This window comes from Sus scrofa, chromosome 14 (genome assembly GCF_054392235.1).
Source record: "Sus scrofa isolate SSC_HxYL_T2T_F1_AM1 chromosome 14, Sscrofa_HxYL_maternal_Yorkshire_Landrace_v2.0, whole genome shotgun sequence".
Classification (NCBI taxonomy): Eukaryota; Metazoa; Chordata; class Mammalia; order Artiodactyla; family Suidae; genus Sus; species Sus scrofa.
Window position 1 is genome coordinate 60,577,314 of NC_139396.1, and position 15,524 is coordinate 60,592,837.

At 43.5% G+C, this 15,524-nt stretch overlaps 1 protein-coding gene across 8 annotated transcripts in view; it reads left to right on the forward strand.

The window, feature by feature from the left end:
• Positions 1-1,173: 1,173 nt before the first annotated feature.
• The window catches only part of HECTD4 (HECT domain E3 ubiquitin protein ligase 4), a 211,478-nt gene continuing 197,127 nt past the window's right edge, over positions 1,174-15,524 (forward strand). For all 8 annotated transcript variants that reach the window (XR_014826914.1, XR_014826915.1, XM_005657322.4 and 5 more), the window contains exon 1: positions 1,174-1,626. Coding sequence is in view for 6 of the 8 variants with exons in the window: in XM_005657322.4 (XP_005657379.1) it covers positions 1,450-1,626 (177 nt within the window). In the remaining 2 variants the exon portion in view is untranslated. The remainder of the gene's footprint in view (positions 1,627-15,524) is intronic.

Sequence of the window (15,524 nt, forward strand, 5' to 3'; positions counted from 1 at the left end):
TAGACCCCTAGCCTGGTAACCTCCATATGCTGAAGGAGTGGCCCCAGAAAAGGCAAAAAGACAAAATAAATAAGTAAATAAATAAATAAAATAAAATAAAATAAAAATGGGATGATGGATGTGTGTGTGTGTGTGTGTGTGTGTGTGTGTGTGTGTATTTTAAGGCTGTACCTGCAGTCTGTGGCAGTTCCCGGGCTAGGGGTCAGATTGGAGCTGCAGCTGCAGGCTTATGTCACAACCACAGTTACTCGGCATCTGAGCCTCATTTTCTACCTACACCACAGTTCACCACAAGGTTGATTCCTAACCCACTGAGCTAAGCCAGGTATCAAACCCTCATCCTCATGGATACAGTCAGTTTCTTTCCCACTGCACCACAAAGGGAACTCCCGGGTATATTTTTAATGTATATGTTAGTGTTGAGTACTGATGGGTTATAACAATAGTTTTAACTCCCTCTGGGGCATTACGTGACAGACATTGGACATCAAATGTGACTGGTACTTTATTTTCACCAGATTTTGTTTTGTTTTTTGTTTTTTTGCTGCCCACGGCACATGGAGCTCCCAGGCCAGGGATCAGATTCGAGCTGCAGCTGCGAACTAAGCCACAGCTGCGGCAACACCGGATTCCTAACCCTCTGTGCCGGGCAGGGGATCGAACCCTCGTTCCAGCATTCCTAAGTCGCTGACGATCCCATTGTTCCACAGCGGGAGCTCCTTCACCAGGTTTTGAGTGCTTAGTGGGTTCTAGAATTTATAGTATATAGGAAGCACCAACTGTGTGCCTCTACCGAATGCTTATGAACAAGTGTGCCGCGCCCGCCCTGCGCCAGATTTTTGCGTATATCTCATTTAAACTTGAAAGCAGGGAGTGAAGCTCCTTGCTCTACGCAGGGTGGGGACCCTGGCCAGAGAGAAATCGGTGCACACCTGAGGAAGGGGAGGCAGCGCCCTCCTTCCCCTCTTCTGCACTGCAGACCCAGGGCGCCCTCGAATGACAAGAGGCGTAGGAGGTCAGTCGGACGGCAAGACTGAGGGAAGCGCAAAGCTGAGGTTCCGCGGCTGCCCCGGCCTCGGTGGGTGGGCGGAGCCAGGAGGGTGGGCGGGGCCTGCATTGTCCCCTCCGCGGAGCATGCCGGGAGCCCCGCCCCCAACATGGCGTCTCACTGACAGTTGGCTGCCGAGCAGCAGAGGCGGGTCCTGCACCTCAGGGCGGCGGCGACGGCGGCGGCAGAGACGGTGGCGGCGGGGCCGGGGTCTCCGGGGCCGTGGGTGGGAGGATGGCGACTCGGACCTCCTAGGGCGGAGCTGCACGGGCGAGGAAGCGATCTGGGCGCTGCAGACGGGCGCGAAGGCTGCTGCCATGGACTGGTGATCGCGGAGGCTCCTGCTCGCGTCTTCCCGGGCCGGGCGGCCCCTTCTCACCGCCAACCTCTCAGCCGGGGCCATGGGCTCGTCTGCAGCGGCGGCGGCTGCAGCGGCGGCGGCCGCGGACTCCGCGCAGTGGCTCTCGGTGAAGGAGGAGACCATCTTCCTGCACGACGGACTGATCCGGGTCACTGACCTGGCCGAGCTGCCCAGCGAGATCCTTGGGGCCCCGGAGGCCGCCGACACCGACTTGGAGGTGAGAGAGGCTCCCCCCGGCCTCCGCCATCAGATTAGTCCATCCGCCCCGCATCCCCAGGGTCGAGCCCTCCCATCTCCGCTTTACCCCGACCCGAGACCCCCGCCCCTCGGAAGGCTGCCCCGGCAGGTGTGTGTGGGCGCCGGACAGGCTGGTGGGGACCGCGGCCGCAGGTCTGCAGACCGCCCGCCTCCCTCTCTCCTCGGGGCTTCAAGCCCGCTGGGGATTTCATTTGTGGTTTCATTTTGAACGTTCCAACTCCCAGCATTTTATTAGACGATCACCCGGCACGGCCTTCACGCCCCTGAGGAGCTGCTGCCGCCTCCTGGGCCCTGTCTCCCCTCCCCCACGGACCCCTTGGACTCACTTCCAGGTCACACCCAGGCTGCTTAGCTTTGGGGATATTTTAATTTTAACGCTCTACAACCACCCCCACCCCCGGTCTTTTCCCAGTTGTGTGTGTGTGTGTGTGTGTGTGCGCGCGTGTGTATGTTTTTTGTTGTTTGTGTTTTTCGGGAGAAGGTAGTGGCAGCTGCCAGTCAGTGATGGGCAATCTAGCAACTACTCTGTGTCGTGCCTCGGATTGACACCGGGCCTTTGTCATGGAAGCGGGCAGTGTGGACAGCAAGGGGAATGCTACACCAGCCCTTGGTGCGCTCTCCGCAGGGGTTAACGGGCGTTTTAGGCCGCAAGGCCTTTCGATGAGCTGGGGGCGGGGTGATGGTGGTGGTGGTGCGGAGAAGCCCAGGCTTAGGAGCCGTTGCAGGTGCAAAAGGAAATCTCAGCAATTTTGCTGCTGGATTTGGGAGCAGAAGGAAACAAAATATACTAGGTGGATGGGAACTTTCCACCGACCTCACTTGGTTTCAGGTGTGCCCAGTGGTGGGAATACTGGCAGGATCGGTTCATCGTGGCCAGTCAGTGCTGACACTGCTCGCCCTCCACTTTGTGGAGTGACATTTTGACGTGTAGGTAGCATGGGTTGTCACGAAATTCTTACTGTCGCAAGGAGGACTCTCTGGGGACAGTGCGGAGAGGATGGCCTGTCTTTTGGCTATAAACGGAATGCAAGGAATCTTTTGTGTTTTGCGGTTTTGCAGGCACTTTGGCATTCAGCACAAGGAACATTTATAGAAATGGATTAAAACCCTTTACTGTGTGTTTCTGGAAATGGCAGTGATGAGATCCTTGCTGGCCGAGACATTTGGACGTGCCTGAGATGCGAATACGTTCCTCTGTATTTTTGTCTGAATTTCTGGCTGAGGTTGCAGCATTCCCACTGTGAACTCTTAACTGACTTATAGTCTGGCCACCAAAAAAAAAAAAAAAAAAAAAAAAGGAAGGTACAAATTGGTAGGGAATTCCTAACGTGGAATCATATTTTTATTATGTCTCATTTGGGCCTTTATAAAAAGCAAGGTGTGTCTGAGTGTCTTATCTGCTTGAAAACTCAAGGAATATTGTGCTATGATGGTGGAATCTTTTGATTTAATTGACTCTCTTGTATGTGAAATGTGGAAATCAGATGCTCTTTGTTCCTTAGAGACTAAGTTCACAGATCCCAAAATTGTATATGTATATAATTTATTTGTTTTTAGGACTAAGTGTAGGAGTAGTTAAAAATACCTGAACTGTTAAGTTGGCTTTCCTAAGATGTTTACTGTATAAGTGCACTGAGTATTGGTCAGGTATTTCCATAGAAGAATGATTTTAAAAGAAAGAACCTCTCTGGCCTGGAAGATTTTTTTTAAAAACTCTCAATTTTTTTTTTTTTTTTTATGATCTGATCTCTCAGAAACCATTATATGTGGGAGATAAACATTTCTGACAGTAGTCAGAACTTTTTCCATTTCTTTCCATGTGTTATATAGGTTACATAGTATCAGGAAAAATGGGTAGCTAAGGATGTCTTTGTGGCTGTTAGGTTTGTGTTTGTGGGTGCCTTCACATTTAATTAATAATAATACTGTTTAAATATATCCTGTGTGTCAGGCATCATCTTATTGAATTCTCAAAAGGATCTTGGTTTAAAAAAAAAAAGGGAGTTCCCATTGTGGCTCAGTGGAAATGAATCTGACTAGCATTGATGAGGACACAGGTTCAATTCCTGGCCTCACTTAGTGGGTCAAGGATCTGACGTTGCCATGAGCTATGGTGTAGGTCGCAGCCTTGGCTTGGATCTGGTGCGGCTATGGCTGTCTCGTAGGCTGGAGGCTGCAGCCTGGGAACCTCTATATGCGTGGGCACAGCCCTAAAAAGACAAAAAAAAAAAAAAAAAAAAACCAAACAAAACTTAAAATATTAAAAAAATAAAGAATCTTGGAGTTCCCTGGTGGCTCAGTGGGTTAAGGATTCAGCATTGTCACTGCTGTAGCTGGGGTTGCAGCTGTGGCACGGGTTTATCCTGGCCCTGGAACCTCTGAATGCCAGGAAAAAAAAAATCCTCATAGCTAAATATTGTTACATGTTGTAACAGTTGTATATATTGTACTCATGTACTGAGGAGGCAAGTAAAGTGCAGGGGAGGTAGGCAACTTGCTCATGATCACATAGTCAGAGAAGAGAATCTGGATGTTAACCCAGGTCTGTTGGTCTCCAACACATCTGCTCCTAATCTTAATATTCTTCTCCCTTCATACAGGTATAGCACTCATATTTATAAATTATTTTAAATTTAATAACTGGCTAACGATAGAGTAATAAATGTCTTTATTTCCTTTCTAGTGACTTATGCTTTTTATATTTGATGAAGATTAGTGGTGCATCAGGTTTTTAAAAACTAACTTTTGAAATGCTACCACCCCTAAAAAGTATACTTTTGTAAGCCTCTCCTCCCATTGGACATCTGGGTGAAAATGACCAGTTTTTACGGAGTTTTATAGTTATAGAGAATCTTTTAGTTAACAATTTTGGATTAAGAAAGGTAAGATTCGGTGTTCCTTTCGTGGCTCAGAATAAGGAACCCAACTATCCATGAGGACCAGGATTTAATTCCTGGCCTCGCTCAGTGGGTTAAGGATATGGCGTTGCCATCACCTGTGGATTAGGTCACAGATGTGGCTCAGATCTGGCATTGGTATGTCTGTGGCGTAGGCCTGCAGCTGCAGCTCAGATTCAGTCCCTAGCCTGGGAACTTCCATATGCCTTGGGTGCAGCCCTAAAAGACGAGAAAGATAAGACTCAAACTAAGCTGACTGTGATTGGCAACCTTAACATATAAGACTGTACTAGCTGCAGTAGCATCTCAGAATTTTAGAGCATGGAAATAATCTTACAGACATCGTTTCTCTGATTTTATTTATTTGTTTATTTTGGCCATGCCTGCGGCATATGCAAGGGATCGAACCCGAGCTACAGCATCTACCCAAGCCACTGAGGTGACAACACCAGATCCTTAACCCGCTGCACCACAAGGGAATTCCTGTTTCCTTCGTTTTAGAGAGAAGTTATCTGAGAGCAGGAAAGGTTTTGGCTTGGTTACATAGCTGGTTACTGCAGGGCAAAAGACTAGACCCTGGCTTTCCTGCCTTTGAATTCCAGTGTTCTTTTCACTCTGTAAGTGATGCTCAAAGTTAAATGTCAATCTGAAAAAAGAACCCATCCTAAGCAGTAGATCAACATTGCCTTAGCATTTTAATTAAAGCAACATCAGAGCATTTGAATTAAAATTTTTCTTCCCAGTGAATTCTTTTTTTTTTTGTCTTTTCCAGTGCAGCACCTGTGGCATATGGAGGTTCCCAGGCTAGGGGTCTAATCGGAGCTACAGCTGCCAGCCTACACCACAGCCACAGCAACGCCAGATCTGAGCCGAGTCTGCGGCCTACACCATAGCTCACGGCAACACCGGATCCTTAATGCACTGAGCGAGGCCAGGGATCAAACCCGCAACCTCATGGTTCCTAGTCAGATTCGTTAACCACTGAGCCACGAAGGGAACTCCTTTCCCAGTGAATTCTAAAGGAAGGTTTTTTTGGTTTGTTTTTTACTCCATAGTGTGTAATCAACAAATTCATTCAACAAGTGTTTGTGGAATTCAAAGGTGAGCTGAGCCCCCTGTCCTGGGCATTGGGGACATAGTGGAGGATAAAATAAAATCCTTGCTCTTAAAAAAACTTTTTTTTTTTTTAACTGGGGGATATAGACAATGGCAAGTTGTCAAATATAGGACATCTGTTTAAAATGTTAAATGATAAATGCTATGGAGAAAAGTACAGCTGGGTAAGAGGGATGGAGAATACTGAGGACAGCAGAGGAACGGCTCTGTTTACATTGGGAGGTGCGCAGGAAAGGAAAGTCCAGGATGGCATTTGACACCTGAAGGAAGTGAGAGTGTATGTACCATATGGCTACTGGGGGAAGCACATCCTAGACGGAGGACAGCAAGAGCCAAGTTCCTGACAGGGAAGCATCCTTAACATCCTTAGTTTGGAGCTCTGAGCCCAGAAAGCAAAGGAGGAGAGGAGAGTGAGTGAGAGGAGGTGGAAGTGGGGGATGCAGTTCAAGTGGGGCCTTGCAGATAAGGACTTTGAATCTACTCTGGGTGAATTAAAGATGCAGAGTAAAGCTCTTTCTTGGCCTTTAAAATGGCTATTTGTATTTAATTTTATGTTGTTGACAAAGAGTGAAAGCATGTGTGAAATTATTTTCTAGGTTTTGAAATAAATATAAATTTAAGAGAAATAAAAAAAGCAGTAGCTTTGGAGTCCCTGTTGTGGTGCAGTGGAAACGAATCCAACTAGGAACCATGAGGTTGTGGGTTCGATCCCTGGCCTCGTTCAGTGGGTTAAGGATCCGGCATTGCCGTGAGCTGTGATGTAGGTTGCAGACGCGGCTTGGATCTCGTGTGGCTGTGGCTGTGGTGTAGGCTGGTAGCTGTAGCTCGGATTAGACCCCTAGCCTGGAAACTCCATATGATGCAGGTGCAGCCCTAAAAAGACAAAAGACAAAAAAAAAAAAAAAAAAAAAAAGCGATAGCTTAAAAATGACTATTCAAATTATTATTGAATTTTGTGTTGCATTTCATAGAACATTAGTCTTTTTAAAATAAAGGGAATTTACAAGAAATTTACAAACTCCATTAGCTGAAGTTCTTGTTGTGGTGCAGCGGAAGTGAATCTGACTAGTGTCCATGATGATGTGGGTTTGATCTCTGCTTGCTCAGTGGATTAAGGATCCCGCTTTCCTGTGAGTGGTGGTGTAGTTCGAAGACACGCTTGGATCCCGCCTTGCTATGGCTGTGGTGTAGGCCATCGGCTACAGTTTGGATTCAACCCCTAGCCTAGAAACTTCCATATGCAGCAGTACAGCCCTAATAAGACAAAACAAAAACAAAACCAAAAAACCAAACCCCAAAGCATTAGCTTATTTGTGGAAATTCCAGAAGATTTCAGTTTCCTGTCTCTCTCTCTGTCTTTTTTTTTAACCAACTCCAGGTGGGGACAGGCATCATACATGTGGATGTTGACAGAACAGCTAAATGACTTGCTCAAGGTAGCCAAGATATTTTTTACCATATAGTGTAGTTTAAACTAATTTTGAACCCAAGCATTTTGGTTAGTATTGCTCATTTTTCATTGTGTTTGTTAACGAGGACCCTCTTCCTATGCGACCTCCTCAACACTATCCACAGATTTGAACATGTCTGTTCATGGCAGCTTTATTTGTTATTATCAAACATTGGAAATGATCAAAATGTCCATCAACAAGTGAATGGACAAACAGATGTGGTCCATTCTTATAATGGAATACTACTCAGCAATAAAAATGAATGTGCCTTTGACACTGACACAATAGATTTATGCTGAGCGGAACAACCCAGTCATACAGAAGTACACACTGTAAGATTCCGTTTATATGACATTTTAGGAAATGTATACTAATCTGTAGTTACAGAACGCAGATCAGTGGTTTCCTGGGGATGGGATGGGAGACAGGAAGGATGGGAGAAAGGATTACAAAGGCTAATGAGGAAACTTTTGGGGTGATAGTTATGTTCCCTATTTTGATTGTAGTGATGGTTTCATGTTGTATGTATACATACGTATGTCAAAACTCATCAAATTCTATGTTTTATTTTTTGGTCATGCCTGCAGCATGTGTAAGTTCCAGGGCCAGGGATCACACCAGAGCCACAGCAGTGGCAACCCTGGATCCTTTAACCCTTGGGTCACCAGGGAACTCCAGTACATTTTAAATATGTGCAGTTTATTGTATGCCAGTTATACCTCAATAAAACAAGCAAACAAAACCCACAGAAGCCCAGAATGCTTTACTGATATTATTTAGGAAGTGAAACAGACTTGGCAAGTTTTGGAGTGTGTTTGTTTTTTTGTCATGTAAGTGAAGGAGCATTTGGGTTTGGAGGTGATCAACTGAAGTAGTCAAGGCTTTGAATACTTATGTTACACTCAGTGCAGTCTTTGAGACAATATTTATTTATTTTGTTTTATTTTTGAGATGATATTTAAATTCATAAATGTTGATCTATTCTCCCAGGAGGCTACTACCACCTATTATCCTTTGGTCAGAATTCTTTGGAAAATACTTTTTATAGAATTTTTTATGTACTTTTAGAGAATTCCAAATTCTACATTTGGAAGAATTAATGAATAAGTGAATAAACTATTTTTGTTCACCAACAGAATTAATTCTCAGGTAATTAATGAGCACTGGAATAAGAGTCACTGAATCTTGGTACAGTATTCTGTGAGCCTTAGCACACGGCTCAAAAACTCTCAGGCATGGCTGGCTAGCTGTTAAGTTAGGATAAAGGACCTGGAGACTATGGGAAGCAGCATTACCCAGAGGTTAAAGTCAGATTTAAAGAGTCAGTCTGGGATTGAAATTCTAGCTCTGCCCGTTATTAGCTGTGTGACCTTGGGAAAGTTCAATTACCTTTAGTAATCCCTGGTTTCTTCCACTGCAACTTCTTTGTCATCATTGTCACCACTTCTACCACCACCAGGACAACAGTGTCAGCATATTGCATTCCAGGCTCTGTGCTAAGCACTTCCCACCCATTATCTCATTTAATCCTTACTGAAACTTTCTGAGGTTGATGCTATTGTTATCTTTATTTTACAGATAAGGAAGCCATAGCACAGAAATAAAGTAACTTGACAAAGATTTTAGAGTTAGTAGTAAAGCTGAGGCTGAAATAGATCTGATTCCAGCCCAGGGTCAAGGCTAGAAAACCACTGTTAGACTGACTAGTCATCTCTAAGAGGGGGATAATAATAGGGTTAATGTGAAGATTAGATAAGGATGGATTTGATAATGTACTTACAGTATATGAACTCTCTTTAGGAAGTACTATTTTTCTGAAAAGTTATTTTATGTATATTTAGTTATCTGCTCATTGTATATGAAAGCAAAACTATCCTATCAGCAACTTTTTTCTCTAGTAGTGAATAGTGGAGATAGTGCTTTTTTGTGTGTTTGTGATCCCTCTGGAATTCTCTTCCTTCCCAGTTTGTTTGGAATCTGGCTGACAGATGAGATAATAGTCTTCATTTCAGTTTTCCACCAATTGTGTGCTTAGGATTTTGCTAAATAAATCAGTTTTGATTGTTATCTATCTTCTTGGCTTCCATATTGGCTGTCACAAGGTGCCACCTACTGGGTGGATTGTCATGCACCTGTTCTTTCCTAAGTTATGTAAGTTACCTATGGTGATAATTATGACAGGACTGTCAGTTCCTGAAAGTGCCTCATGCTTTCTCTTCCCTTCCCCCTCTTTCTGTCTTGTTTTACATTTGTGGTGGTGGGGAGTGTAGTCTGCTTCATAAGATGTTTAGTCAATAGTTGTAGACAAACGTAAGTAACAGCAGGTGGTCAGCTATGGGACAGATGCATGGTTACTTCAGAAGGAGATAAAACTGCAGAGATTGTATACCATTACTTTGGTCTTGCACTTTTTGGTAATTAAAATAATTTAATTCGAATATGTCTATGAACAGAGATCCTGCATTTTTAACATTTTTCGTAGTTATTAAATTTTTTAAAGCTAATACAGGAATACATTCTTATAAAAAAATGCAGGTAAAACTGAAATTCCTTTTGACTACCATCACTAATGTCTCCATCCTACTCTCCACCTTAGTTCAATCAATAATAAATTTTTTTGTATGTTCTTCAAGACCATTGTTGAATGTGTACGTGTATACAAAACACTTTTCTTTTTTCTTTTTTTTTTTTTTGTCTTTTGTTGTTGTTATTTCTTGGGCCGATCCCGCGGCATATGGAGGTTCCCAGGCTAGGGGTTGAATCGGAGCTGTAGCCACCGGCCTACGCCAAAGCCACAGCAACGCGGGATCCGAGCCGCGTCTGCGACCTACACCACGTTAACCCACTGAGCAAGGGCAGGGACCGAACCCTCAACCTCATGGTTCCTAGTCGGATTCGTTAACCACTGCGCCATGACGGGAACTCCCAAAACACTTTTCTTTCTTTTTTTTTTTCTTTCTGCTTTTTAGATCTGCATGTGTGGCATGTGGAAGTTCCCAGGCTAGGGGTTGAAGTGGAGCTGCAGCTGCTGGCCATAGCGCCAGCAACACAGGATCCAAGCCACATCTGCTACCCACACTGCAGCTCACACCTTATGGCAGCACCAGATCCTTAACTGACTGAGTGAGGCCAGGGATCAAACCTGCATCCTCATGGTTACTAGTCAGGTTCATTACGGCTCATTTACAACGGGAACCGCAACACTTTTTTTTTCTTTTTCTTTTTCGGGCCGCATATGGAGGTTCCCAGGCTAGGGGTCCAATTGGAGCTACAGTTACCTGTCTATGCCACAGCCGCAGCAGTGCCAGATCTGAGCCGTGTCTGCTACCCACACCACAGATCATGGCAGTGTCGGATCCTTAACCCACACGAGCGAGGCCAGGGATCGAACCCACAACCTCATGGTTCCTAGTCGGATTCGTTTCTGCTGTGCCACAATGGGAAATCTTGCATAAAAGTTTTGATGCTAGACATATCTTTATATAATTTACTTTTTCTCCCCCATTTTTTTTTTTTTTTGTCTTTTGTCTTTTGTCTTTTTGTCTTTTGTTGTTGTTGTTGCTATTTCTTGGGCCGCTCCCGCGGCATATGGAGGTTCCCAGGCTAGGGGTTGAATCGGAGCCGTAGCCACCGGCCTACGCCAGAGCCACAGCAACGCGGGATCCGAGCCGCGTCTGCAACCTACACCACAGCTCACGGCAACGCCGGATCGTTAACCCACTGAGCAAGGGCAGGGACCGAACCCGCAACCTCATGGTTCCTAGTCGGATTCGTTAACCACTGCGCCACGACGGGAACTCCTCTCCCCCATTTTTGGCCATATCTGCAGCATGTGGAATTTCTTGGGCCAGGGATCAAATCTGAGCTCTAGCTGTGATTTGCATCACAGCTGTGGCAGTGAAGAATCCTTAATCCACTGTGTCACAGCAGGAACTCCCTCTATAACTTGCTTTAAAAAACAACAACTTGGAATTCCTGTCATGGCTCAGCGGAAACGAATCCAACTAGGAACCATGAGGTTTCAGGTTCGATCCCTGGCCTTGCTCAGTGGGTTAAGGATCCCGCATTGCTGTGAGCTGTGCTGTAGATGGTAGACGTGGCTTGGATCTGGCATCACTGTGGCTGTAGTGTAGGCTGGTGGCTACAGCTCCAATTCAGCCCCTAGCCTGGGAACTTCCATATGCTATAGGTGCAGCCCTAAAAAGCAAAAAACAAAACAAAAACAAAAAAGTTATTGGTATGTTTTGATCTTTCTGTGTTTCCACGTATAGATCTACTGCATTTTTATAGTGCTGCACAAGACTCCAGAAATACCATAGTTTATATGATAAATGTTTATTGGTAAATGTCTTAGTTTCCTGTTGCTATACTAACACATTATTACAAATTTAGTGGTTTAAAACAACACAAACATTCCTTTACATTTCTGGAGGTTGGAAGTCCTAAATGAGTCACATAGGGTTAAAGTCAGTTGTTGGCAGATCTGGTTCCCTCTGGAGGTTCTAGGGGAAAGGCTTTCTCTTGCCTTTTTCACAGCTTCTAGTGGCCATCTTCATTCCTTGGCTTATGACTTCTTTCTCTAACCTTCAAAGTGCATCACCCTAGTTTCTGATCTGTCATCATACCATTTTCTCCTCTGACTCTTCCTGGATCCCTTTTATAAGGACCCTTGTGATTACATTTAGAGCCCACCCAGATAATCCAGGGTAATCTCCCCATCTCAAGATCCTTAATTTAATCACATCGGCAAAGTCCCTTTTGCCATCTAAGGTCACATTTACAAACTCCAGGAATTAGGATGTGAGTACCTTTGGGGCAATTATTCAGCTTACTGCAATGGGTATCTTGGTTGTTTGTAGTTTTTTGCTATTGAAAACAGTCCCTCATTGTATATCCTTGCATGCCTATTTGTGCACATATGTGAGTATTTCTCTAGAGCAGTTCCTGAGAAGTGGAATTGCTGAGTCACAGGTGACCATTTTAAATTCGAATAGGTCCTGCCAAATTGCTCTCCAGAGTGACTATACCAATTCATACTCCCAAGAAACAGTGCCTGATAGGACCTCTTTTCCTCATACTCTCATAGAGACCATTTTAGAACTCGTGGGTTTGCTTAAATTTATCATTTGCTTAAGCTAGTGGCTTCTGCTCTAAAAGATGAGTCCAGTAGATGTAATTGGGTACCTGGACGTCCTTGCCGAATCATGGTCAGCTGGAAAGAAGCCAGAGTTTTCTACTAGTGCTGCCTAGCTGTTATCACTTCACTTCAGAGGACCTCTCTTGTGGCTTGATCTCCTTCACCTCCTGGCATATATTCATGTTAGTCAGTAATCCAGTTAATATAGGCTGTGTCCATATATAGGCAGGAGAGAGCAACAACTTCATATTCTGATGGTCTGGGGATGCTGCTAGAAGCAGAGCCAGGGAGCTGCCCACTCTGGGAGGAGATGCCCGAGACCCTGAAATGTGTTCAGAATGTCTTAAAATTTTCTCGTTTACATGCCAGTATAAGGAGTAATTCTGTTTTTTTGACCTATATGGAAAATAATTGATAGTATATTTTTAATGCTGTCAAAACTTTTTTAATTATAAAGAAGTAATATATGGACGATGTAGAAGAGAAAACACCTAAAGGTATAAGAGAGAAAAGAAATGTCTTTTGATAGCATCATCCAGAAATAGCCATACTAATTTTTTATTATTTCCTTCTTAAATTCGCACACACACACATTATTATAAATCAAAAGATTTTTGGTGTTTGGAGTGTTACTTTCTTGATAAAGTTTGGTAAATTATAAATTAGTAGTAATTATTAAGGTGTGTTTCTGCAACCCATTATTATTGGCAGTTTATAATTGAAAGAGATTTTTATAGTGCTTTATGATTCCTCTCCCATTAATGTTGTATATTTGTGTGGAGCTTTGGGCTTATGAAGTGCTGTTAAACACAATTGTAGAATAATTAATTAATGTTCCAGATGGGACACTTTGAAGTGGACACACTTGATTCCCTGGTGTTTCTACTGAAACCTGCAGTCGGCTGAATTACTAGGTCAGAGCACAGTGTGTAGCAATTTTAGATTAACAATAAAGAGATACATGATTTGCAAACTATTTTATGCAAATTGTAGGTTTAGCAACACTAATAACTACAGATGTGTGGTTCAAGTAGTGGTTTTATACCAACAAAATATTAACATTCAGCTTGTATTTATTTATAATGGATCTTTTCTGTGTTTACTGTATTTTCTTTGAGCTCTGTAGTTTGCATTACTGATTTCAAATGAACAAAGTCCAATATAAAAGATACAGCTATTTATAGGCTAGATTAGAAAATCTGGCCTCCTAGCTCTATTGATATGTTTGCTTTTCTCACTCTTGAAATAGAATCATTAAGAATGTTAAAGGAGGAGTTCGATTTTTTTGTTTTTTTTGTTTTGTTTTTTGTTTTGTCTTTTTGCCTTTTCTAGGGCTGCTCCCTCGGCACATGGAGGTTCCCAGGTTAGGGGTCCAATCGGGGCTGCAGCCACCAACCTATGCCAGAGCCACAGCAACGTGGGATCCAAGCCGCATCTGCAACCTACACTACAACTCATGGCAACGCCGGATCCCCAACCCACTGAGCAAGGCCAGGGATCAAACCCAAAACATCATGGTTCCTAGTCGGATTCGTTTTCCCCTGAGCCACGACCGCTCCCCGGGCCACAGGTTCAATCCCTGGCCTCCTTGTTCAGTGGGTTAAGGATCCAGTTTTGCTGTGAGCTGTGGTGTGGGTTGCAGACGCAGCTTGGATCGGGCATTGCTGTGGCTCTGGCATAGGCTGGTGGCTGTAGCTCTGATTCGACCCCTAGCCTGGGACCTTCCATATGTCCCAGGTGCGGCCCTAAAAAGACAAACAAACAAACAAACAAAACAGCAGCACATAGTAGAGGAATTGCCTTCTTTAATTCTTGATATGAATCCCTTCCTGATCATCCAGTTGTAGGATGACTGAAAGACAACTATTGGTTTATTTAATATAGGAAGGGGCAAAATGAGTGGTGGAAAGGTAAAAATACATTTGAGGAACTTTGGAGGAAGAATTTTTTTGGATGAGCTTATAATAAAAATTTCCTTTCCTTCAGGGGTTTTGAACCTGAATAGAATTCGGGGAGGGGGGGAAGGTCTGTGAACTTGGTTGGATGGTAAGAATTTTATCTTTACTTGCTCATACCTTTAGCTAGAACTCAGCATTTCCTTCTATTATGAATATAGTCAATAAACCCTAATAGTATTGCCAGTACCTGTGACCTTGTAACCAGTAGAAATCATAGATATTTTCATAACATATTTCAGTTGTTGAACATATCTTGAAATATTGTTTATGCTCACCATCACTTAGAAATTATGGTAAGCATTAGATCTTGTTATTCAGTGTATTAATAATGAAGTTCCTATATTGAGATCACAGATTTTTTTCTTTTCTTTTCTTTTCTTTTCTTTTTTTTTTTTTTGTCTTTTTAGGGCCACACCCACGGCATATGGAGGTTCCCAGGCTAGGGGTTGATTTGGAGTTGTAGCCGGTAGACTACACCACAGCCACAGCAACGAAGTATCTGAGCCATGTCTGCGACCTATACCACAGCTCATCCTTAACCCACTGAGCAAGGCCAGAGATCGAACCTGTCTCCTCATGGATACTACTCAGATTCATTTCCACTGAGCCACGACAGGAACTCCCAGATTTGTTTCTTAAAGTGTTTTGATAACTATATTTTAGTATACTTTAATTGGTTTCTTTTTTCTTTTATTTTTTTTGGCCATGCCTGTGGCATGCAGAAATTCCTAGGCCACGGATTGAACCTGGGCCAGGGATCAAACCTGTGTCAAAACACAGAGCCATAGCAGTGATAACACTGGCTCTTTAACCCACTCTGCCACCACGGAACCCCTGTAATTGGTTTCTTAAAATACCATGTCTTTTGTTTTATGCATTTTAAAAATTTTATCTAAAAAGTGTTGATAGCTTCACTAAACTTGTGAAGATTAGCGGCCCCTGAAATAGATAGTCTTTCTGCCAGCATGTCTCTCTTTTTGGTTGAAGTTTGCTGAAGACCAGCATAGTTTGTAACTGTTTGAAATAAAAGTGATCACATTTTGGAAACTCCTTAATGTTTTCTGTGGTAGAAAATGTTATCCTTCTATGTTTTTTTTCCCCCATTATCTACTGATTACACGCTATTAGCTCATAATAATTTTCTTGGGTGATCTGATTTTTTTCTCTCGGATAATCTAATTTTTGCCAAACATGGTATCATTAACAAGCTTTTTTTTTTTTTAAGAAAATTAGGGAGTTCCCATCGTGGCTCAGCCATTAACGAATCTGACTAGCATCCGTGAGGACTCAGGTTTGAT